This window comes from Myotis yumanensis, unplaced genomic scaffold (genome assembly GCF_028538775.1).
Source record: "Myotis yumanensis isolate MYYU_CA2020_CCGP unplaced genomic scaffold, mMyoYum1.0.hap1 SCAF_1, whole genome shotgun sequence".
Classification (NCBI taxonomy): Eukaryota; Metazoa; Chordata; class Mammalia; order Chiroptera; family Vespertilionidae; genus Myotis; species Myotis yumanensis.
The window spans coordinates 48,261,360-48,286,904 of record NW_027223752.1 but is presented as its reverse complement, the minus strand read 5'-3'; the positions used below and the strand labels follow the sequence as shown (position 1 = coordinate 48,286,904).

At 41.3% G+C, this 25,545-nt stretch overlaps 2 protein-coding genes across 3 annotated transcripts in view; one reads left to right on the top strand and one right to left on the bottom strand.

Annotated features, from left to right (window-relative positions):
- The window catches only part of MAP4K5 (mitogen-activated protein kinase kinase kinase kinase 5), a 106,704-nt gene extending 97,474 nt beyond the window's left edge, over window positions 1–9,230 (bottom strand). The window contains exons 1-2 of the mRNA XM_070419958.1: window positions 8,967–9,230; window positions 8,529–8,742 (exon numbers count right to left, since the gene is read on the bottom strand). Of these exons, the coding sequence (XP_070276059.1) occupies window positions 8,529–8,636 (108 nt within the window). The 5' untranslated portion in view covers window positions 8,637–8,742; window positions 8,967–9,230. The remainder of the gene's footprint in view (window positions 1–8,528; window positions 8,743–8,966) is intronic.
- The window catches only part of ATL1 (atlastin GTPase 1), a 53,680-nt gene continuing 37,346 nt past the window's right edge, over window positions 9,212–25,545 (top strand). Inside the window, exons 1-2 of one of the 2 annotated variants that reach the window (XM_070419979.1) lie at window positions 9,212–9,451; window positions 19,590–19,760. In XM_070419979.1, the coding sequence (XP_070276080.1) occupies window positions 19,727–19,760 (34 nt within the window). In that variant the 5' untranslated portion in view covers window positions 9,212–9,451; window positions 19,590–19,726. The remainder of the gene's footprint in view (window positions 9,452–19,589; window positions 19,761–25,545) is intronic. The other variant, XM_070419970.1, reaches the window with a different exon arrangement.

Sequence of the window (25,545 nt, the reverse complement as noted above, 5' to 3'; positions counted from 1 at the left end):
AAAAAAAATGAAACCGGTGCCGTGGCCAGTTTGGTTCCATGGTGATAGCGTTGTTCTGTGCACTGAAAGGTTGCCAGTTTGATTCCAGGTCAAGGCATATTGATCCTGGGTCAAGGCACATTGATTCCAGGTCAAGGCACACTGATCCCGGGTTAAGGCACGTACCTGGGTTGTGAGTTTGATCCCTCCTCCCCGTCTGGGTAAGGAAGGCAACCAATGGATGTTTGTATCTCACATCCAATGTTTCTTTTTCTCTTCCTCTCCCCACCCCTCCCTCCTCTCCCTCCACCTTCTCCTCCCCCTCCTCCTCTTCTTCTTCCTCTCACCCTTCCCCCGCCCTCCCTTCAGCTCTTATATTCCACTTTACTGTTGTTCACATGAGGCCCCTTATCCTATCCCCTAATAACTTTCTCTTAGCATAGTTTTAGAGTCACAAAACTTTTCCAGGAAGCCAACCAGGGACATCAGTTTTAAATATGCCCCCTTCCACTAAAAATAATCTTTAACATAACAAGAGAAAATCCAGATGTCTAAATATTTAACAAGCAATCTCTAGTGGCTAGTGATTACTACTCAGAGTCAGAATTATACACCACAGATTAAAGAATATGAACTTCAATACAAAAGTGGCAATACAAGACCTATAAGGTTTGAAGGAATGCAAAGTAGCTCATTTGTCCACAAAAGAAGAACACAGTCAATTATTTCATAACCTGTAAAACCTCTATACTTGATTTCTTTATGGAACATTATTTTTGACTGGTTCATTCATTCAACAAATATTACTGAATACTTATTATGTGCCAGGCACTGTTGTTGATACTAGGCATGTAATGAAATAAAATAGTTTTTGTCTTCAGGGAGCTTTTATCACTTAGAGAGACAGAGAAGTGAATAGTAAATACAACAAAGTGTGAAAAATGTTCCCAAGGTAATATAAGACAACCTAGTAGGATTCTGAGCCCAGTCAAAGTTGACTGGAGAAAGCTTCCAGAAAGAAGTAAACCTAAGCTGAGACTTGATGAGACTTTCCTGGGAGGAGTGGGGGGTAAGGGACTGCGGCAGAATTCCAAGCAAAGGTCGTAAGAAAGAAAAAAGCATGGGCATTTCAAAGAAGTAAAACTGCCTTGTATTAGGGAACATCCTATTCTATCCTATCCTATATAATAAAAGGGTAATATGCAAATCAACTGAATGGCAGAACAATCGGTACTATGGCCGGTTGCTATGATGTGCACTGACCACCAGGGGGCAGATGCTCAACGCAGGAGCTGCCCCTGGTGGTCAGTGTGCTCCCCAGGGGGAGCACCACTCAGCCCCAAGCCAGGCTGATGGCTGGCAAGCAGCCCTAAGTCATCAGTCGGATATCCCCTGAGGGCTTCCATACTGCAAAAGGGTGCAGGCTATCAACCACCATCCTCTTGTAGCTATCATTTACTAACTTGGTCATAGCTCCTTGTTCATGTTAAGACTTCATGGCCCCTGGCTCACAGTCTTCCTCTCCACCTCTCTCTTGCCACCATCCTTACAAACTTCAACATCCGGATCTCCTTGACATCCTATCTGAATCTTGATTTCAAACACTGCACTTCCTGATCATAACCTTCTATCCTTTCAGCTCACTTATACTCTAGTCCTCCCATTCCAGCAATTCTTCCTCCTCACGAACCCAATGCATTCTCCTATGACAACCAATTACCTCTCAATTCCTCACACTCTTGCTTAACTTGTAAGGGTTCCATGATCCATCAAGCTATTTGTAATCACTCTCTTGAAACATCCTTAACTTTCTCACCCTTCTTTCCCTCTATCATAATAACCTGGCAAAATCCTAATCTGATTAAGCCCTATTACCCACTAATTCCATAAAAATTAATGACCTTGGGTTTTGGACTTAAGCAACTGGGTGGATGCCATAAATTTTATTTAGATTGGGAAGGTGTTGGAATGAATGGCTTTGTGGAGCAGGTATCACTGAGTGTTCTGTGTTAGACATGTTAAGGTTGAGATGCCTGTCAGGTTTCCATGGATTTAGGAATCTGGAACTCACTGAAAACAGATTTGTTGCTAAAGAAGAATATTAAGAAATATAAAGAAAAGGTGAAATTCTATCATCAGTCAGGACAGGTTAGAGAGGAGGGAGTAAAAGAGAGGGTGAGGCATTATTGGAGGTTTCAAAACAGAGGAGCAAAATAGTTTTTATGAAGAGTTGAAGAATGGAAAAATCAAATCTAGTGGAGAAGCTGTAGTTAGATTTGTATTATGATTGGAAATTAAAACCAGTTAGCATGATCTTTAAAAATATATATTTTTGTTGGTTTCAGAGAGGAACAGGGAGGGAGGGAGGGAGGGAGAGAAACATCAATGATGAGAGAGAATCATTGATCAGCTGCCTCCTGCTCGCCCCACACTGGAATTGAGCCTGCAACCCAAGCATGTGCCCTGACCGGAAATTGAACTGTGACCTGCTGGTTCATAGGTTGATGCTCAACCACTGAGCCACGCAGGCTGGGCCATTTAGCTATCCAATACCAGTATGGAATTAACAATGTACTGTTAAACAAAAGTACATTATCAAATACATAATAAATACTACAGAATAAAAATTGAATATAATTATGTATATGCTTATATATAATGTCTGATATATGTATATATCTTTTAAATAAATTTTTATTGATTTCAGAGAGGAAAGGAAAGGGAGAGATAGAAACATCAACGATGAGAGAGAATCATTGATTGGCTGCATTGTGCACGCCCCCTACTGGGGATGGAGCCAGAAACCCAGACATTGGGTTTTGAACCGTGACCTCCTGGTTCATAGGTTGATGCTCAACCACTGAGCCACACCCTGCTGGGCTGTTTATATCCTTAATATGAGTTTTTAAAAGTCTAGAAAGATATATACAATGCTTATATTGTGGCAAAGGAGATAGAGGTAATTTTTCATTTATTCACATATCAAATTTTTCTAAAATGAACACATTACGTAGAAGGCTACCTATGCTGAGGCAAGGAAGAGAGGCAAAATAGGAAGGCAAGTCCTACTCATGGATCAATGCTATTTCAGAAAGAACAGGAAATTATTTCGGGGGGGGGGGGGGGGAGGGAATGGTAAGGGACCCAAGCATCTCCACTGTCTATTACAATTAAGACAGGAGCTAAAAAGCTTAAAATGCAAAAATTGTTACTAATTTATCAAAAGTTACGTCTATTAAAATACATTAAGTCATGCTCCCATGGGCAGTCCCGATGTTGGTAAGAAGAGGGGTAAAAAGGGGGCAAGAAGGCACAGGCACCTAAGGAGGGGGCGCATGTGTGTGCGAAGTAACATATCGGTTCAACTTTTTCTTCATTCCATGTCTTAATCATCTGCTAACATATCATACAACTTATGTTTATTGCTTATTATATTTCTCCTCCCAGATTCTCGATGGCAAGAATCTTTCTCTACTTTGTCCACCCAGAACAGTGTCTAGCATCTAGCACATAAGCGACCCTCTATAAATATTGATTAAATGTTAAATACTCCTTTTCATCCTGTCACCCACCCTGTTGCATCTCAGCTCCCCATTTATCAATGTGCCTCATCCTAATCAAACTGACAGGGGACTAACTGGGGCTGGAAATCAATGAGTCTCTACATCAGAGAGGAAGAGAAGGGAAGGGGGAGGGAGGGAGGGAGGGAAAAAAGAAAGCTTTAAATTTACCCCCTACATTAGTTCCTAACAACCTCATCCTAAGTTTTTGCCTTTAATCTCCTTTCTAAATTCCCAAATTGTCTGATTTCCTTTTGTAAACTCAGCAACACTTCTGTTCACTTAGGTGATAAAACAAAATTTAAAGGATAATAACTGAAAGCTGTAATCAGTTTCAATGAAAGGAACTGTGGAAAAAACAGAAACTGTGGAAAAAACAGAAACTGTGGAAAAAAAACATTTGTGTGTTTCATTTCTTTTTCTCTTCATAGCTAAACTGCATCAAGGAGTGATCTACATTCCCTCTACTTCCTTATTTACCATTCACACCTCAACTCTTTTGATCTTAACCCTTTCAAACTTCTTACTTATATGACCACTTTGTGCTCACTCCTTCAAAACATTTATTGAACACATACTATGTTATACGCACTATGCTAGGCTACCTGACTCAGTGGTAAACACAGGTCCCTGTTCTCACGCACTCTGAGTAGAGCAGGAAGACTGTCGGCAACACTTATGAGTGACAAATGATGAGTATTATGGCAAGAAATCACACAGATAGATATGACCTGGAAGAGACAGAAAAGGCCTTTCTAAAAGTACAATGTTTAAAAGGAAACCCAAAGAGTAGAAGATAAACAGATGAACGAGAAGAAGAGGAAGAGTGTTCTAAGGAAAAGGAAATAGTACCTGCAAAAACCAGAAGGAAGAACAGAGAGTACAGTGCACATAAGAAGCTGAAGAAGTTTATTCTAGAATGGCGAGGCTTTTGGTATAGGCAGGGCCTTAAAGGCATATTAGTCTAAGACTTTATTCTATGGAAAAGGGGAATGACACAAAACCTCAGATTTATATTTTCTGAGAAATCAATATTTTCCTACTGCCATCAGAATGGAAGGCAACAAAAATGGATGCAGATGATATAGATGGGCTCTTGAAACTCTTGATATCTATGAAAATAATTTCCTTATACCTTTCTTTCTTCTCAGATACTTTCAATATACATTATTTTCTTCTGCCACTTTAACACTATAGCCTTTCCTCAACTCCCTACAAATTCTACAGGGTGACCTCACCTATACTTCACAGGTACAACCCATCTGATAACTTCCAAACCTGTATCCCCAGCCCAGATGTCTGAAAGCCAGAGCTGCATTTCCTACCATTTATTAGACATATCCATCTATGCAATGCCCTATGTCCAAAACTAAAAACAAGATGCAGACCACACAAATCTGGTATTTCCTAATTCTGTTGATGGCACTAATTTCACCCAAGCCAGAAATTCTAAATGCCTTTAATGACCTGTTTTTCTACTATCAACTACCAGGGAATTTTGATCATCTTCTAAACATGACTCAAACCCATCCTTTCCTTTTGTCTCTAATACCAGTGCCTAAATGTATATTTGCATAAATTTTCATCTCGATTACTCAGTGACTGGTCCTTATACTTCCAGCAACTTTGTCTAATCCATTCTCTACATCAGCGGTTCTCAACCTGTGGGTCGTGACCCCTTTGGGGGTCGAACAACCCTTTCACAGAGGTCACCTAAGACCATCGGAAAACACATATATAATTACATATTGTTTTTGTGATTAATCACTATGCTTTAATTATGTTCAATTTGTAACAATGAAAATACATCCTGCATATCAGATATTTACATTAGGATTCATAACAGTAGCAAAATTACAGTTATGAAGTAGCAACGAAAATAATTTTATGGTTGGGGTCACCACAACATGAGGAACTGTATTAAAGGGTCGCGGCATTAGGAAGGTTGAGAACCACTGAAGCTTCATTTTAAATGAAGCTTTATATTCCTCTTTTTTGTAACAAGGGAATAGCCAGTTTAAGATTGAGATCTCCCATCTTGGAGATTTTCGGGAAAGAGGTGTTTCAGAGGGGATCTACAGTTTTGAAGAACATAAAAATAATTCATCAAGAATCTGAAAGTTGTAGTTCTTTTAGGGCTGCTTTATAAGGTATCTCAGGTGTAAAAAAAAAAAAAAGAGAGAGAGAGAGAGAGAGATAATACCTGATTAGAACAGTGACTAATTTACCTTCATTATTCTTCACTGTAATAATGTTCCTAGTTTATATCACTGATTGGAAATACTTCTAAAACTTCCTATGGTTTTCAGCTCATCAGAAACACAGTGATGAATAGCAAAATTACTCTAACTGCTCTGAGCTTTAAAAACTTCAGCACTACAGCAGAATGGTACACATTTTTCGGCATACTAAAGATTAAATATAAACTGGCAAAATTCTGTAGGACTTAGAGTGCTGAAAATAGATAGGCTATGAAACAGTTTTCCAGAAATACATATTTTTCCTAGAGAACTCAAGTAATTGAAATTTGTAATAAAAGTACATATGCAAGACATTACAATAGGCATTGCAGGAATACAGAGCACTAAATGCTAACTTAGTGTTCTTATGTCAAAAGCACATGCCCACAGAACTAGGTGATAGGATTATTGATACTTATTCATTCACTCAGCAGATTTTTAGAAAGCACTTACTCTGTTCCTAGTTGTAATCCTAGGAGCTATTAGACATAGAGCAGTGAACAAAACAGATAAGACTCTTGCCCTCCTGGAGCAGGGTAGTGGGTTGAGATAGATAATAAAGAAGAAAAAAAAAAGTAAAACTAAATTGGTATAAGTGCACATGAAAAAATAAAGTAGGCAAAAACAGATGGAGAGGGTGTAAAAGCAATGGGGAAGCAAGGCATGTGGGCTGAGGAAAGACATTCTGAGCAAGACATTCTGAAAGAACCAAGACCCAAAGGCCCATAATATGCTTATTATGTATGTTTAAGGAACAGCCAGCAGGCCAGTGTGGCTAGAACAGAATGAAGGAAAGGGGCGAGCTGTAGATGTGGTTGGAGAGAAGGGGTGGGGGTGGTGAAGCTCCTGGAGGAGCATTTCAGTAAGGTTTTCATGGACAGGTAGGATAGCGACAGGTTGAAATGAGGGTGGTAGGTGATGCCGGGTAATGAGAACAAGGAAAAACAAAAGACAAGGAACCAGAGTTGAAGATGTTTAGGAGTCAGAAGCTGGCCTAGTGTATGAGCATACATGTAAAGGTGAGGGAGCATGAATGTGAGGGAAGGGGGTCATGGGGGAGGGGTGGTGGTGAAGGTGGTATATGATAAATATTCATTCTCTGATCCTCAGTTTAGAAACTGTGGAAGAGGGACACAGAGTACTAGGAGGAAAGGCAAGTGTTTACTGCCCCTTTAATATAACCCTTTGCTTTCCTTGTCAAGAATAAAATCCTACTCCAGAGAGCTGCTTTAGTTGTTATAAAGAAAAAAAGTAGAGGTCTTCGGATTTTTGCGGGGAAAAGCACTTATATACATAGTGAATCATAAGACAAAGATGACTAAAAGGGAAGACTGAGAAGGCAAACAGGAATTTCAATTTTTTAAAGAGCATTCCACAAAATGACTAATCCACGGGTAAACAGCTGAGTTAATTACCTATTAATTCTACATAAAGCAAAAGAGGATCCTGTTATAATTACCCACTTTGAATTCAAAGGTATACAAGGCAAGAGCTGGGACCTACCTCACAATTCAACACCCCATACATATCTAGAACAGTGCCTTGCACAGAAAATTCAAGTGCCTGTTTAAGGAATAGAAAGCCTACACTTTACAGTCCACCCCAGGAGAATAAAACAGCACTAGAGCTGTCATAGCACCACCTTAAATTGTTAGTATTAACAGGAAGCATATTAAACAAAAGCAGAAAAAATAGGAAGAAAGAATGCTTTCCTTCCATATCGCCACCTGTGCAAAACCACCACATACCCCAGAGGAGCCTACGGGTTACTTTCCATATGACATACACGGCCCTTTCAGCAAGAGTGTTGTTTGGAACAATGAGATTACATGTCGTGATTAAATCCCATGAAGAGAGCTGTTGCAAAATCAAAGGAAATCTCCCTTCCTATACCCATATGAGTTGCATTAATGCTCCCTTTCTGGGACAGAGAACGCAACGCATGAGGCAATCTAAAACAATCTCCTTCCTCCTGATCCTTGAAGAACTCGGCGGATGGAGGGAATTGGGGCTGCTTCTCGATGTTTCCCTAAACCCCAAACGAAGAGTAACTCACCCTCACTGGTCTCAAGTGATGCAAAAGAGCACAATTAAAAACAACACAGCAGCTCTTACCCACTCTTGGTCATGGGATGTTATGAATCCCAGAAAGTAGAAAGAAAAAAAAAACAACACAAACAATCATCAACCAGATACAAAGGGTGAAACTTCTGCCAGGAAATGCATCTTTCTACAAAGGATGTTTGTGCTCACGTCATTCTGACCCAGTGTTAGATTGTGTACAGTTATAACCGAGAGACGGCTTTTCAAACGACTTTTTAAATTAAGCCCATCCGTTTTAAAAAGGTGTTTTTTTTTTTAAGTGCAAATGTCGGAATGTCAATGTTCTTTCCTGTCGCCCATGAAGCGTTTTTCCAGGCTGAAGCTCAAACATCCTCAAGTGCGACTCCGGGGCAGATCTGAGCTCCCCTCAATACCACAAACAAGCGTCAGCACGCCTTCACACCACAAAAAAGCACAGCGGCGGTTTGCCAAGGTGTGCGGTTAGTTCTGCTTCTCGGTAGCGATCTGAGCAAGCCGTGCACACTGGGTGCTCCGCGCCGAGGAAACGGGACCCCGGCCGCTTTCATCTCCAAGACGCAACAATAAAAGCATCCTCTCCGGTCCTCCCTCTGCACCCCAAAACCCTCTTCCCGGGGGGCCCGCGCCCGCAGGGAGAGAGAGCCGGGCTCGGGCCGGCCGGCCTCACCTTGTAGACGTCCCCGTAGGTGCCGCTGCCGACCCGCTGGACCAGCTCGTAGTCCTGCTGCGGGTTCCGCCTCAGGATGTCCGCCGCAGGCCGCAGCGGGGCCTCCATCTTCGCTCCGCGCCTGCCCCGCCGGCTCTGCCCGCGGCGCCCGACTCCCGCTAACGAGGATGAGAGGCGCCGCTTCCCAACATGGAGCCTCTGACCGCAGCTCCGCCTGCACGAGGGACAGACCAGCAAAGGAGGGTCGGCGCCGCGGGCGACGACCCCGAGCGGCCCAGCCCCCTTCCTTCCGCCGCCGAAGGGCGCGAAGAAGCGGACCAGGAAGAGTCCCCGGCTCCCCGCAGCCCCGTCCCGACCGCAGCCCTTCCCCTCCGCGGCCGCCCGCGCACTGTCCGGCCCGGCTGCCCCCGTCCGCTGGGCCCGGGGCCGGCTCGGTACCTGAGGGGGCGGCCCCGCTGCGTGGAGCGCCGCGCCCGGACCTACTTCCTCGCCGGCGCCTGCGTCCTACGTCCGGCGCCTGCGTCCTGCTTCCCAGCGGCGCCCGCTCGCTCGCCCGCCCGCCGCTCCCCGTCCAGCGCCACCGGCCCCTGTGGCACCGCACGTCCTCGCGGGCGGCGGAGGCGCGTACGGTGGCCGCCGCTGCAGTCGCACCACGTTCGCCACTCGGGGCTGCGTCACCGGGAGACACGTTCCCGGCCGGCGGGTGTCGGCGCCCAGCAGCTGTCCCGCCCGAGCGCGCCGGCCGCGGGACCAGAGCGCCGCCCTGAGGCCCGGTCGGGGCACGACAGCCTCCCGGGCGCGCCCCTGGCCCGGCGCGTCCGTGTGAGGCCCAGGCTCTGTTACCCGCGGCAGAGAGTAGGGGCGCCCTGGGCTTTCATTCGTGGGCCCGCCGGCCTCGGCTCCACGGCCCCCAGACGTGTCAGGTAAACGCAGCGACGGGTAGAGGGAAGAGGGGGCGCGCGAGGGCGAAGGGAACGCACCCTCGCCGGTCACGGAAAAAGGACGTTGTTGCGGGCCCCGGGCCAGCAGGAACCTGGCACCGGGGCGCCGGGAGAGAGGTGGGGGAGTGCCAGGTGAGCTGAGTCGCGGCACACCCTGCTGCACCTTCCTGTTTTGCAAACTCTTCCCGGTGGGACCAGTTTGAGGCCGCACCGCACACCTGCACAACCTGTCTTCTGCGGAGTTTTCCCCGAGACGTTTCTAAAAACCCGAGTTCCTCGGAAATGCCGATGACTGCCGTTCCTGTTGGACACACGCGCTGTCTCACCGCGGGTATCGCCCCTTGGATGGGATCATGGGTTCTGCAGAATCAGGGACACAGTGGCAGGGACCACAGCCCGGTTCTGGTTCTACCACTTCCTCGGCATGTCATCTGGGACAGGCCATTGTATTAGGCAATATCTCACTCTCCTTATCTGTAGCTTGAAAGGGATCCAGTTTTGCATCTGACCTCCCAGAACGTGTTTGTAAAGCATTTCGCAGGATTATGAAGAGGCTGGTCAAATAGAAGAGGTGTAAGGCCTGGCCGGTGGCTCAATGGTTAGAGCGTTGGCCTGCCACCCCACCCCCTCCAGGCGCCCACGGGAGCCAACGAATCCATGTGTCTCTCTCACATTGATGTTTCTCTCTCTCTCTCTCTCTCTTTCTCTCTCTCTCTCCCTCCCCCCTCCCACTCACTCTGAAAAGCAATGGAATAAATATCCTCAAGTGAGGATTAAGAAACCAAAAAAAAAAAAGCAAAAATAACTTCACAGTGTACAGGCTATCAAACAGGAGTTCCGGGAAGTAATTTGATATTTCACAAGCTGTTTTGCAGTTTCAGTTCCAGTCTTGTTATGGAGGTAGAAATAACTTTGCTGGACTTATGTATACTGGCAAAATTATTCCTAGAGCCCAGTAGAAGTTCTGAACAGGAAAGCCAGATGACACACAGTCAACACATTGAGGGGCTGAAAAGTAAAAGAGCAAGTTGCAGGCGTTGGCTTGTGGCTTTGAACGTCCAATTCAATTCCGTTCTTGGGCAGTAGGCTCCTTGTTGATCCTTGTCATCAGTTGTATAATGTAGAAACTAAGTCCACACCTTAACAGGACAGGGAATATATGTATTTTCTTGTGCTCCATGCACAAAGGGCACTTATTTAGGGAACATAAGCAAGCTCAGACTTAAGTGCTTTATGGACAAAGCTTATGTGTTTGCTGTATTGAAAAAATTGTTGAAGAACAGTTCGTCCTTTCAGAACTTCTTGGCACTTGTTTTGGTGGGCACATACTTTTGGCTTCAATGACTCAAAATCTTTTCAAATGTTCTGTTGGTGTCCTTGTACTTGTTTGCTGTCATAGATTCTCTTTTCTTTTTTTCACCTCTGACCCTATAAGCATTGATCCTTTCTGTAGTCTGAAAATTATGTACTCTTACTTATTTATACCTGCATTATTCTACAGAAAATTTAAGACATCGTACAGAAAATGCATACTATAACACAAGACAAAAATAAATAAATGAGGCAAGAGGTATGATGTTAAAGAGAGGGAAAATAGGGTAGTGGAACAATGTAACAAATTAGCCAAAGTAGAGTTTTATAGTGTTTTGTGAGATCAGTCAAGAGAGAGGCATATTTTTTCCTGATACTAAGACTTCAGAAAAATTTACCTCATGAGCATTCATAAAGTGGAAACTTGGAATTCCCAGTTTGAAACAAGGATAATTTCCTTCTGATAATCCTCCAAGCATGTTATTCTTGAAACAGTGTTTGATATGAATTAAGCAATAGAAAATTTGAGGTCAGAGGTTTCAATACGACCCTGGAGTGAAGATATTTTATGTTGCCAGTAATGGCAGGTCCATATGCTTTGACCATCAACTCAGAGGTGGTTAGCATGGAAAAAGTTGGGATTCTACGTGGTGGTTAAAAAGTGTGTCTGCTATAATCATTATTTTACTTGTACCACAATTGATGCAAAGAGGAAAGCATTTGCTTTATACTAACTCCAAAGAATTTTCGGGATTTTAAAATTCGTACTGGTTGAGTTAATTTTAGTTAGATTGGTGAAGTCATAGCTAGTGGTTAAATATTACATGGTTGGTAAAGAAATTCAAGTTCAATTTCCATAAAATAAACATACAGTGCATAAATTTAATTTTACATGCTAAGCAATTAAGCATATAGTTTCAAGGTTGACTGTTACATAATAATTATGTAACAAAAAAATTGTAGCTAACAGGTAAGTTTTTTACAAACTACCCAATTTGATGATATGGTATAGAATAAGAATATATATGGCTTGGTAAGCCCTTCATCCCAACCTAATTATCTTATATTCTTAGTGTCTTCATAATATCTGTTATGTAAGTACGATATTTTTCTGTGTATAAGATGCTATTTTTTCCCTAAAATCATTAGACTGAAAATCGAGGGGCATCTTATACATGGAAGTCTGTCAAGGAGGGAGCTGCACGGGTGCCTAGCTGCCCATACCTTGTCAAACAGGCTTCCTCCAATCACGAGCCTTATTGTTAGTGACGTCAGCTGATGTCGTAATTGGAGGTAGAGGTGGAGAGTGCACAGATGCAACAGGGACTGGAGCGTTCTGAGCCCATAAAGATGTCAAAAAATAAAAAGATAAAAACTGGTAAGTGATTGTCTTACTCTGCAAAATTCAAAAGAGCATGGAGATAGAGCTGCAGAGAGACAATTTGGACCTCCTCCCACTGAGTGTCTGATCAGACAGTGGAGAAAACAGGAAGAATAACTCAAGATGCCAAAAAGAAGGCCTTAAGAGGAAAACCAGCAAAATGGGCAAACTTGGAGCAGAGGCTTAAGACTTGGATTATGGAGTACTGCCAGAGTGGCTTATGTGTGTCAACCAAGCTTACTCAATGTCAAGCAAGAATGTTTGCAAGCAAAATGAACATTGTTGATTTTACAGGAAAGGCAAAATGGTGCTTCAATTTCATGAGGAGAGAAGGGTTGGCCATGAGAACACGAACAAAGCTCAGAAAATGCCACCAGTTTTTGAGGGTGATCTCACATATATAGACAATGACTCAGAAGATAGCAGTGATACAATAGAAGTTGAAGAAATTGATATGTCTGGAACTAATAGTGATAAAGAAGAGAGCAGCGATGCAACAGAGGCTGAATAAATGATATGCTGCCTAATATCATAGTACTGTATGTAAAAATTACCTGCAGTAATTACTAAATAAAAATGTGTTCTGTTTTATGTTTAAAATATTGATTTCTTAATTTTGTGTTGGAAAAGTGGGAGGCATCTTATACATGGGGGCATCTTATACATGGAAACATATGGTATATTCCTGCTTTTACTCTATAAATAACCCATAATGGTTTGTTCTGTGCTTTGCAGTGTTTTTCCCTTCTTTCAAAATTTTTTTTAATAAAAGGCTAATTGTAAACTGTGGCCTCGGGTTTCAACTTTAGCCAAGGCTGAATTTTTAAAAATTGGAGACATAAAAATTTTTAACTTCTATATAGGTAAGGTTCACAATTTTCTATGCAAGACAGAATGACTAACATAAAACGTAAGGACAGTATTTTAGTCTATAGAACATATAGGTTTAAGCAATGTAATCTCCTGATGAATCTTGCAACCTAAACTAGTTGCAAAGTATAACTCTACGTGATTGAATTGGTTGTTCTATAGGTTTGTTAAATATAAATTAATTAAATGTTGGAAGACATCTGCCATAACTATGATTTGGACTTTCAAATCTTAACCTATGTTTTCTTGGCCCCAACAGGATATCTCAATCGGTTAGAGCGTCATCCTGATACATCAAGCTTGTGGGCTTAATCCCAGGCAGGGCACATGCAAGAATTAACCAGTGAATGCATAAATAAATGGAACAACAGATTGATGTTTCTTTTTTTCTCTCTCTCTCCCTCTCTCCCTTTCTCTAAAGTCAATAAATTTTTTAAAGAGCCCTATTATTTATCTTACTAATTATGTCCAGTTTTCTATGAGGTAAAAACCATGTTCTCAAAGTACATATAGGAAAATTCTATTTTCTACTGGATAGCGGTAGAACATGTATCTCATTCAGAATCAGTAACAAGTCATTAGGATGGAAGTTTTAAACACAAGAGTTGAGCCTGACCAGAATGGCTCAGTTGGTTGAGCATTATCATGTGCACCAAAAGGTTGCCAGTTTGGTCCCAGGTCAGGGCATGTACGGAGGGCAGCTGATTTATGTTTCTTTCTCTCTCTTCCTCTTCCTCTCTAGAATCAAAAATATTTTTGAAAAAAAGAGTTGAGGAAGGCAGTGCGCAACCCATTTTATCCAGCTTGACTTGCTCATCTGATATGTTAAAAGGCTGTTACTATTTCCCTGATCCTGACATGGTAGTTTTATGGTTTATGTGAGAATTGGTAACAGGGCTCCTGTATTCAACTCACAAATTGGTCCTGTCTGCAAATTCAGTAACTAAGAAAAGATACATATTACAAATAACCTTATGTTGTTCCTTAACAATTTTCTCAAAACATGAGTATAATGTTCAGAAGGGGTGCCTAAAGTTGGCTTACACCTCATTTAGACTAGTATTTTGAGCAACTAATGCAGAAGAGCCCACAATGCCTGGCTGTAGCCCTATCCTATAGTATACAGCTCTTGCAGGATTCTAATAAGCTCTTTTTTCCCTTGATCCTGTAAGCTAAGAATAATAGCTCCCCACTGTTGCTAGTTTCAGGGTTCTTCACTATCCTTGTTGGTTCCTTTAACCCTGTCCTCATTTTATAAATAGTCCTTTTATTGGCTTCTCTTTCTGTGCTACCCTTTTATTGCCAGAACCCTGATTGCTAGAGGAATTGAAAGTAACCTCAGGAAAGAAATTCTTGCTTCTGGTATGGCATTACTCACATATCTGATGATTACCTTTATAAACTATTTGTCCGGGAAAGTGGAACAGTGTTATTTCGTAGCACGGAGTGGCATTACAATTACTCACATAATTATCAATAGTGGCATGTGATGGAATGCTGATGGGAAGCGTAGCATTGGAAGACCAACCTCTAGCACTTAACTGCTTTGATAGTGATGATTACTAAAAACTGTGGTGTCATTTGCTCTGACTGCTTCTTTGAGAATACATAGGAAAAAAGACAAGAGAGCCTTGAATTTCAAACTTCAGGCATGAGTAGAAAACCTGAAAGCTTCTTTGACAGCTTGGAAGAAACCTATTATCTCTTATAGCTACAAGGCAGATGTGGCTGAGAATCAAGCCCAGAGCCTAATGGTAAAGGCTACAGAGTTGCAATGTCAATTAAATGTGATCTGGATCTGTTATGCCAAGGTCAGAGCACTGGTGGAGAACTGGACCCTGCTGCATGAAATGGGGGCATTTGGACAAATATGAACAAGGTTGAGAACTTTTAATAAGAGTTAGATTTCAGCATAGCCCTGATGGAGAAGGACAAGACCTATTCTTGAAGAAGAGAGTTTATGTACTGAAAAAATTACAGGATTTTGCCAAATACTTACCTGAGGTTTGGATTTGATTTGTTGACTTGAGCAACTGGTAGTCCTTCTAAATTGGTTGTTTGAAGCTGGTAGTTTATATGCTGAGATGCCAGAACTTTCCTGTCATACTGTAGAGGAAGGAATCTGAGATTCAGGAAGATGGGAATGTTGGACTTGCTGTATTATGCGCATCCTGTTTAGTTATGCTCTATCCATACCATCCCTAGGCGTGGCCATCAAATTTACTTTTATTAGTGCATTGAGTAAAGAGCCACAGATATCCCTGAAAAATTCTCTGGTTGGTTGGAGATGATGACGGAGATGGCATAATGAAATTGGGATCCATAATTCAGTGGGAATATCCCTGTATATGGGCCTAGGAGCCAAGAGGCGGATATAGGAGTGGCTCTTCTATTATTCCTAAGAACTCACTTGAAGAATTTTTGTCTCTACAACTTTGTCTCTATAATTTTGTCTTTAAATCGACCTTGGTGGATCTGAAGGCCCTAATGCCCAGGGCACAGATACTATTTCCTGATAACATGGTCATAGTTCTATTAAATAAGAAGCTTAATCTACCACCTGGCTGATACATATTATTTTCATATACATTTTACTAATTTTCTTTCATCTCTGACACTTCTATTATAGAGAAAGGGTGAATAGCAATATTAAAATATTTATTCTAATTAATTTCCTTTCAATGTGCAGGAATCCATGCACCAGGCCACTAGTTTATGATAAAATCTCTCAGCAAAGTGGGAATAGAGGGAACATACCTCAACATAATAAAGGCCATATGTGAAAACCCTACAGCAAACATCACAATCAATGGGCAGAAATTAAAAGCATTACCCTTAAGATCAGAAATAAGACGGCGATGCTGCTTTCACTACTTTTATTCAACATAATACTGGAAGTACTAGCCACAGCAATCAGACAAGAAGAAGAAATAAAAGGCATACAAATTGGAAAGGAGGGCATAAAATGCCTTTATTCACAGATGACATGATATTATACATAGAAAACCCCAAAGACTCCACCCAAAAGCTATTAGATCTAATAAATTCAGCAAAGTAGCTGGATACAGAATTAACATTCAGAAATTCAGTGGCATTTCTATACACCAATAATTAACTATCAGAAAGAGAAACTAAACAAACAATCCCATTTACTATTGCAACAAAATTAATAAGGTACCTAAGAATAAATTTAACCAAGGAGGTTAAAAACTTGTACTCCGAAAAATTATAGGACTTTGAAGAACGAAATTGAGGAAGATAGAAATAAGTGGAAGCATATACTGTATTAATGGATTGGAAGAATTAACATAATTAAAATCTCCACACTACCCAAAGTAATCTATAGCTTCAATGCAATTCCATTAAAATACCTACGGTATATTTCATAGATGGACAAATATTCCAAAAATTTATTTGAAACCAAGAAAGATCCAAATAGCCTCAGCAATCTTGAGAAAGAGGAACAAAGTTGGAAGTATCACAATAACTGATATTAAACTATACTATAAAGCCATTGTAATCAAAATAGTCTGGTATTGGCATAAGAACAGAAAAATAGATAAATGGAACAGAACAGAAAGCCCAGAAATCAACCCATGCCATATGGTCAGTTAATATTTGACAGAGGAGGCAAGAGCAAACAATGTGTTAAAGACAGTCTCTTTAATAAATGGTGTTGGGAAAATTGGACATAAAAAAAATGAAATTAGACCACCAGCTTATACCATACACAAGAATAAACTTAAAATGGATAAAAGACTTACATATAAGCTGGGAAACCATAAAAATTTGAGAAGAAAACATAGGCAGTAAAATATCAGATATCTCTTGCAGCAATATATTTTTAAGTATTTTTATTTTTTACATGCAAAATACAATATTTCAAGAAAAACGACTTTAAATATAATAATGTTATATGCAATTAACATTTCAAGAAATACTATTTTAAATATAATAATATTACCAAAACTATACTAACATAGTATAATATCACAAAAGTTGTAGGAAATATTAAAAATCTGCAAATAGGGTTACTTCTATTCTAAAATATTTCCCCTAAATATAAAATGTAGAATAAATGATGTAATTATTTTAAAAACACCATTTTAAATTACTAATGTAAATTGATCTAGGTAAGGATGATCAATGAAAGCTAACAGCCATTGAATGAAAGATTCTTTTTTTTTTAAAAATATATTTTATTGATTTTTTACAGAGAGGAAGGGAGAGAGATAGATAGTTAGAAACATCGATGGGAGAGAAACATCGACCAGCTGCCTCCTGCACATCTCCCACGGGGGATGTGCCCGCAACCCAGGTACATGCCCCTGACCGGAATCGAACCCGGGACCCTTCAGTCCGCAGGCCAACGCTCTATCCACTGAGCCAAACCGGTCCTGGTGGAATGAAAGATTCTTGGCCAAGTTATCTACACAGTCACCAAGTACATCCCACAGATTACTTATTAATTACAATGGGTAAAGGGTTTTTTAAAAAATTAATTTCTTTTTCAATTTGGAATAGATATTATAGAACAATTATTTTTGTAGATCTACTGTACTCTTTGTTTTGGTTAATCCTCACTGGAGGGTAATTTTTCCCCATTGATTTTAGAGAGAGTGGAAAGAAGGGGTTAGAGGAGAGAGAGAGAGAAACATCAATATGAGGGAGACACATCAATTGGTTGCCTCCTGCATGTGCCCCAATTGGGGCAGGGAACCTACAACCCAGGAACATGCCCTTGACTGGATTCAAACCTGCCACCTTTGGGTTCTCAGGCTGATGCTCTAACCACTGAGAAACACCATCCAGGTCTGTACCCTTTTTTAAAAATAGGATTCACCTGAAAGGGATAATTATGCTAGAATGTGAGCTGGGAATTATAGCAAAATAATAATAATAATAATAATGATAATAATAATACAAAAAGAAGTACAGAACACTTCTTTTTGTACTGTGAATTTGGTTTGTAGGTTCAGCAATGAGATAATTTCTGTCTTCCTATATTGTTTTATTAGTGTTCAGGGAATGCAATTCTAATGAACACAGTTCCCGTTAAAACTATAATGTAAACTTGGTTTCTAGTGTTCACAGTTCTGAGGTCACTAGAACCATTAACTGAAATATGGAATGCATAAAATTTGGCAGTAGTAGGTAAGGCTGTTTTTTGACAAGTTGATTTTGATGTGTTAGTAAAAAAAGTGAAGATGACCTCAGGCGGTTATAAATTCAGCTCTGTTGTGATGATCCTCTCTCAAAAGAGTTTAAGACCGGAAGTATACATTTGGGAATCATCAGCATGGAGGTCCTGTCTGAAGGACACCACAGTAAATTATGTTGAGAGAACATAGAGTGGGGAGTTGCTGATGAGGAACAAGCAGAAACTAAGGACCTGGTAATTCAGAGGCCAGCAGCAATCTCCTGGTCAAAACTGACATGCAAAGTGTGGCCAACAACCAAGTGCAGGAGAAGACTATGAGGAGGTAGGAATGGGATGATGGTCTCTCAAGGGTCAAGTAGCACGAAGGCACAGTGTGTCTACGATACTGAAAACTAAGTTTGTAGGCAGAGAGGAAGAAAGGAAAAAGAGAGATTGAAGTATATTTTTAAGTATTTATTGCCTTTTGCTTTCCCTTTGAAATTGTTTGCAACCTTTGTGGCTGCCAAGGCTCACCCAGACTCTGTACTGTGACTTTACTTCAAGTATTTGCCAATATAAATCCAGACATTTTTTTTTTTTTTTTTTTTTTTTTTTTTTTTTTTTTTTAAATATATTTTATTGATTTTTTACAGAGAGGAAGGGAGAGAGATAGAGAGTTAGAAACATCGATGAGAGAGAAACATCGATCAGCTGCCTCCTGCACATCTCCCACTGGGGATGTGCCCGCAACCCAGGTACATGCCCTTGACCGGAATCGAACCTGGGACCTTTCAGTCTGCAGGCCGACGCTCTATCCACTGAGCCAAACCGGTTTGGCTAAATCCAGACATTATCTCCACAAATCTAGTGGGAAGTTTTGCCTGCTAGACATTTAGTTACAGATTATAATGAATTTTCAGCTTTCATTTATCTTGATCTTCTTGATCTAATTTTGCTATCCTAATTTTAAAAGACAGGCCTGTTCGGTAGACAGGTACAAAATGCATAATACCCTCTTTACTAACATGACCTTGCTTTTAAAATAGGGGGAAATGGTACCTGGTAGAAAAATGAGGGTTATTTTAACTTTTTTAGCTACATAAATGTTGCCACCATTTTTGTACTAATATGTAACTGTTCTAGAAAACAGGTATTTGAACATCCAGCATAATACAGTATATTGGTTTGTGTATTTCTGTGACTAGATAATGCTGTTAAATTCTTTGAGAGTGAATGGGAGGGGGTGCTGTTTGTGTGTGTTTTCCATTGAAAATGTTACAGCACATCGTCTGTCACTGTCTTCACGCTCTGGGGGTGGGCAGAGGTAGGGAGGGTGTGACGCTGATATTTGTGTGAATTCGGGCTTGTGATGCTGAGCTTGGTTCATCCGTTTTCTCCTCCCTTCTCCTTCCCACCAGCGCCACAGCAACATCCTCAGAGTCTGAGCATACTGCGCCCAGCGCGGGCACAGAGCCTCCCACTGCCAGCAACCTGGGGCCCAGGAGAAGAGCGAGCGCGGTGACAGCGCCTCACTGCCACCAGTCCCTGGACCACCATGGCCAAGAACCAAAAGGACAGAAATAGTTGGGGTGAGTAGAATGTGGTGACTTCTGCTGCCTGCACGGGGCCGGCCCTCTACTTTCCGCTTCTGGGGAGGAGGAGGGCCAAGGACTACCGGGCGCCAGCATCCAGGGCTGGGAGTCGGCCGAGCTGCTCCCTGTCTGGCCAGAGGAACCATGGCAGAGCGGTATCCAGGTAACTGCGTGCCGTAGGTGAGGGCTTTGGTTTCGTGCAGCCAGAGCCTCCTGTTTCTCCCGTCTTCCCTAGTCTACCTCTTCCCAGCATTTGGACAGCACCCACCCTTCGCCTCCCGGAGACTGCCTGGTTCCACTTTAGCGGTAGGTTGGCAGGAAGGAGATGAGGGTGGGAAGGGGCCTGTTGTTACTCGGTGGAGAGGAGTAAGGGATAGGGGATCCTCAACCTCCCTCTTCCAGGGAGCGGCGAGCTCTCCGGGGCGCGGGCTCCCAGCGGGCTGTGGGGCTACTGGAACAATGAAGCGGGGAGCTTGCCGGCCCAGTGAGAGCGTTGCAGACCTGAGCAACAGAGAAGGGACGCCCGCTTGGGAGTGCCCCAGCGCTGCAGTACTCATTTTTAATTTGGGGGTTGGGTGGGGAATTTGGGGAGAGGAAAGGAAAGTTGTGGTTTCCAGCCTTCTGCCCCACCCCAACCTGGTACCCCATTCAGAGTGGCATTGTTCTTTGATTTTACCGGAGATATTGGGCTCATGATTGGGCTCATGATTCAGCACCAGGCCGAGGGGAGGGGGAAGGAGAAGCTAGGCCCAGTGGGTTCACGCTGTGAGTGGGTGGGCGGTGCTCACGCAAGCGGAGAAGAGCAAGCGCAGTGATGCAGGAGAAATCTCGGCCCCGCCCGCCTGCTCTGCTGCTCGACTTGATTTAAGATGCTTAGTGTGGGCAGGTTGGGCATCTTTTTCTGCCTTGGGCATCCAATTTCTTCCAGTCTCGGTACTAAACACGCTACCACATTAGGAACTAAAGCCTTATAGGGCATTTTATTATATAAACCAGAGCAGATCTTAGGTTACTGTGGCTTGACGGGTAGAGACATATGTTGTTCATGAGTTTTGAATTATTATTTGGAAACTTTATACCCACTAGATATTCAGGGCTTCTTGATTATCTTCCATATCTCAGTGAGATCTATAACTGTCAATCAGACCAAGAGGTATAAATTTTAATTTTAATTAGTTATTTCAGTGTACTTTTATAAAAAAAGCCTTATTTCTCCTTGCTCAGATTGGTCACAGGACCAGCTTAAATCCCAGTAGAAAAGGTTCACATATGAGAGATTATTCAAGGTTTGTGGTAGATATGGGGAGTTGGTAGCAGGGAGGTCTATCTTTAGTTGTCTGAGTTTAAAAGAAAGTGGTTCCATTTTACTGAGGTCACCAAACCCTAATTTAGTAGGTGTGACCATTGCAATAACACTGTTTTCTTTGCTTCTTCTGATATACAGGTAAGCTTTTTCAGTGTCCCCTTTCCACCCTCCCTCCCCTTGGCTTCTAGAGTAAGATTTGCTTGAACACTCACAGTTAAGGTATGTATGTTCAAGTCAGTTTTGGTCTTGATCTTCGTGCATTGTTGACTCCACCCTGTTTGGAGACAGGCATGTGAAAATTTATGGTGAGGATTAAAATTTTTCTCTTTCACGAAGCTTTGGATCATTATTCTTCAGTATTTCCTTTGGTTACAGATTTCTTATTTAGTGGAGGTTTTTTCTCTCTTGGGAATGTGTTTCTCAAATGGGATTTTCGTAAAAATCACATTGGGAACTTATTAGACATGCAGATTCCCATATCTTCCAGCCAAAGCTTTTGAAATGGGGTCCAAGAATCTGCCTTTTAATTAGCATCTTAGGTGATTGAGAAGTAGGTGGTCTTTGGATGTTACTTTCAGAAACACTATAATTGTTTATTTATATTTGATAGAAACATATCCCAAACAGTTCACCCAGAAGACACCACGAGAGTTTCAACTCAAGTGATGAATTAGGAAAAGAATACTAGAGTCACTGTGTGTTCGTTGGAAATGTTTGCATAAAAGAAATAGTGGAGTTGTGGAGCTTTATCTTAAAGCTCCATAGAAATGCTTTACTGCTCAGATTTTTCTTTGCTGTAAAGTATATATGACATAAATGATTTAGAAAATGTGACATATGGAGTAGGAGATAGAGGTTTTTGGCAAAGTATTAGTCATATCTGTCTTGACTCCATTTTATTACCAGCACCTAGTACAATGCCTAACACATAGTAGACATTTAATAATACCAATAATAGCTAATATCATTGAGCTAATATCAATGAGGTAGGTACTATAATCCTTATGTTACATATGAAAAGGTAAATGATGGAGCCAAGATTCCAACTCTGGCAGTTAGACTTCAATATCTTTGCCACTATGCTATACTGCCTCTTTGTTGAGATAATACCTTCTGCATTATATAGAACTACAGTTTTCAAGGCACAAATGCATTATTGCATTTGACCTTTAGTCTCTTAAGTTTTCAGGACATATTTCCTGTTTTGCAGATGAAAAAATTGAGTCTCCCATTGGGTAAATAACTTGGTGAAAGTCACATGTTTGGCAAATTGAAGGACTAAGATTAGAACCTAGGGTTGTCTTCTAATTTATTTTCTGTAACATGATGCTGTGGAATGTTTTATAAGATATTGGGCATGGTGTCAGGGGAATAGAGAGAACAGGTCTTTGTAGAAGCCAGAAGTCACTGGTGAGAAAAAACTCAGGTGATAGCTATAAAAGACTGACCTTATCATCTATCTAGATAAATATTTCCCAGACAAGTTAGAAAGTCAAGACCAGAGGGCAAAGGTAGACTATCCAGAATTGGACAATATAGTGATTTCTAAGAAAAAGGCAAGAGATATATTTGTAAAATCTGTATAGGAGACCTAAAATTTAGATAAGGATCCTGTAGGACCATGTAACAGGTTTATTATTATCTGAGTGGTCAGAGACCTGTTAGGTCTACATGGGCCATGGGAGCTAGAAAGCAGAAAAGCATCTCTGCTGACATCCAGAATTGGGGGTGATATTTGAGGATCATATCCACAGGTACAACTGGTAAGCAGGTTTGTGAGTAGGACTGAGAATCCCACCACCTGTACCTAAATCTACACTGAACTAAAATTTGAATAAATTTAAGCTTTTAAAAATTAACTCTTCAAAGATAGGCATTATCCTTTTTTTAATATATAAGGAATCTGAGACTCATCATGAGTTACTTGCCAGAGGTTCCATAATTTATAAATTATAGACCTAAGATAGAAATTGAGAGTTGTTTGCTTCTCCAATCCATGTGATGGGGACAAGGAACTAAAATAGTATGCCAAAAGGGGCCACACTAAGCCTATCCAGGTGTAAGCTGGTATAAGAGATCAAGGCTCTATAAATTCGATCGCCTTGGACTAGAAAAGAAAGCAAAGAATGTGCTAGTGTGAAAAGTAAAGGGAACAGATGAATATCAGGAGGCAGTAGCCCAGAAAGCAGCCTTTCAGTGTTGGGTTTAGAGCTTAAGTACTACCAGAAACAAAACAGAAGTGCGCCCTTTTTTGCTTATTTGCTTTTGTAATTACAGTTGGTTAAAAACTTGGGATACCACATCGGAATTTGAGTTTTCCACAATGTAACAGAAACTGTCTCTGCAATATTGCTTTAGAAAAATAATATTTGCACTAAAATGTCAGCTTTTCCTGGCCTAAGAATAAAAAACTATCTTAGCTGCACAGTATGTGTAGCAAATGTCTATTTGTTACAATTAATTTTTAGGTTTCTGTTTTTTGAGGAAAAGTTAAAAACATTTTTTCCAGTTTTATTGAGAAATAATTGACATCACTCTATAGGTTTAAGGTGTGCGGTATGATGGTTTTATTTACATATATCATGAAATGATTACCATATCCATCATCTCATATAGATACAAGTAGAGGCCCTGTGCACAAAAATTTGTGCACTCGGGGGTGGGGGGGTCCCTCAGCCCAGCCTGTGCCCTCTCACAGTCTGGGATCCCTTGGGGGATCACCACCTGCTGGCTTAGGCCTGCTCCCCGGGGGATTGGGCCTAAGATGGCAATCAGACATCCCTCTGGCAGTCCGGCAGCCCTCTGGGGATATCCACTTGCCAGCGGGGAGCAGGTCTAAGCTGCAGTCGGACATCCTTAGCACTGCTGAGGAGGCAGGAGAGGCTCCCACCACCACCACTGTACTGGCAGCTGGCAGCCTGGCTTGTGGCTGAGCAGAGCTCCCCCCTGTGGGAGCGCACTGACCACCAGAGGGCAGCTCCTGCATTGAGCGTCTGCCCCCTGGTGGTCAGTGTGTGTCATAGTGACCAGTCATTCCCAGTCATTCTGCTGTTAGGGTCAGTTTGCATATTACCCTTTTATTATATAGGATAACAAGAAAAGAAAAACATGTTCTCCTTGTGATGAGAACTCTTAGTATCTACTCTCTTAACTTTGTTATACATATATCATACATCAGTGTTAAATATAGTCACCATGTTATACATCACATCCCTAGTACTTATTTATCTTGTAAATGGAAGTTTGTACCTTTTGACTAACTTCCTCCAATACCTCCTCCCCGAAACCCCTCACCTTTGGTAATTACAAATCCGATCTCTTTTTCTATGAATTTGGTAGTTTTATTGGTTGGTTGGTTGGTTGGTTAGATTCCACAAATAAGTTAGATGATACAGTATTTATCTTTGTCTGACTTATTTCACCTAGCATAATGCCTTCAAGATCCATCCTTGTTTTCTATAACTGAATAATATTCACATGTATATGGCAACATTTTTATCCATTTAGCCATCAATGGATACTTAGAAGATTATTTCCATGTCTTGACTGTTGTAAATAATGGTGCTATGAACATGGGAGAACAGATATCTCTTGAGTTAGTGTTTTCATTTCCTTAGGATATAGTCCTAGAATAAAATTGCTGGATCATATTTTTAACTAGATCTATTTTCAGTTTTTTTGAGAAATCTCCATACAGTTTTCCATAGTGGCTATACCAACGTATAATTCCACTTACAGTGCACATGGATCCCTTTTCTCTATCTCCTCACCAGCACATGTTATCTCTCATCTTTTTAAAAAATATATATTTTATTGATTTTTTTATAGAGAAGAAGGGAGGGAGAGAGAGAGAGAGTTAGAAACATTGATGGGAGAGAAACATTGATCAGCTGCCTCCTGCACACCTCCTACTGGGGAAGTGCCTGCAACCAAGGTACATGCCCTTGACTGGAATTGAACCTGGGACCCTTCAGTCTGCAGGCCGACGTTCTATCCACTGAGCCAAACCAGTTAGGGCATCTCTCATCTTTTTGATGATGACTGTTCTAATAGACAAGAGGTGATATTTCATTGTCATTTTAATTTCCTTAATGACTAGTGATGTTGAGTACCATCTTTCATGTACCTGTTTGCTTATCTTCCTTGGGAAAAGTATAAATACAATCTTGAGTATAGTATAGTTACCTTCGGATCTTTCTTTTCCCATTGGATGTATTATATTTTTTTAATGAAATTAGACTGCTTGTTCCTTTTCACTTGCCTCATTTTCTATATATCTATTCCTCCTGAAACAAAATAAAATTTCTAATGGGTTATATATGTACTTCTTCCCTACAGACTCTCCCTCCCCATTTTTCTAATTTAATTTTCTTTCTCTACCTCTTTTTTCAAACACATTTTCATATGTGTGTGTGTGTGTATATATATATATATATATACTAGAGGCCCGGTGCACGAAATTTGGGCATGGGTAGA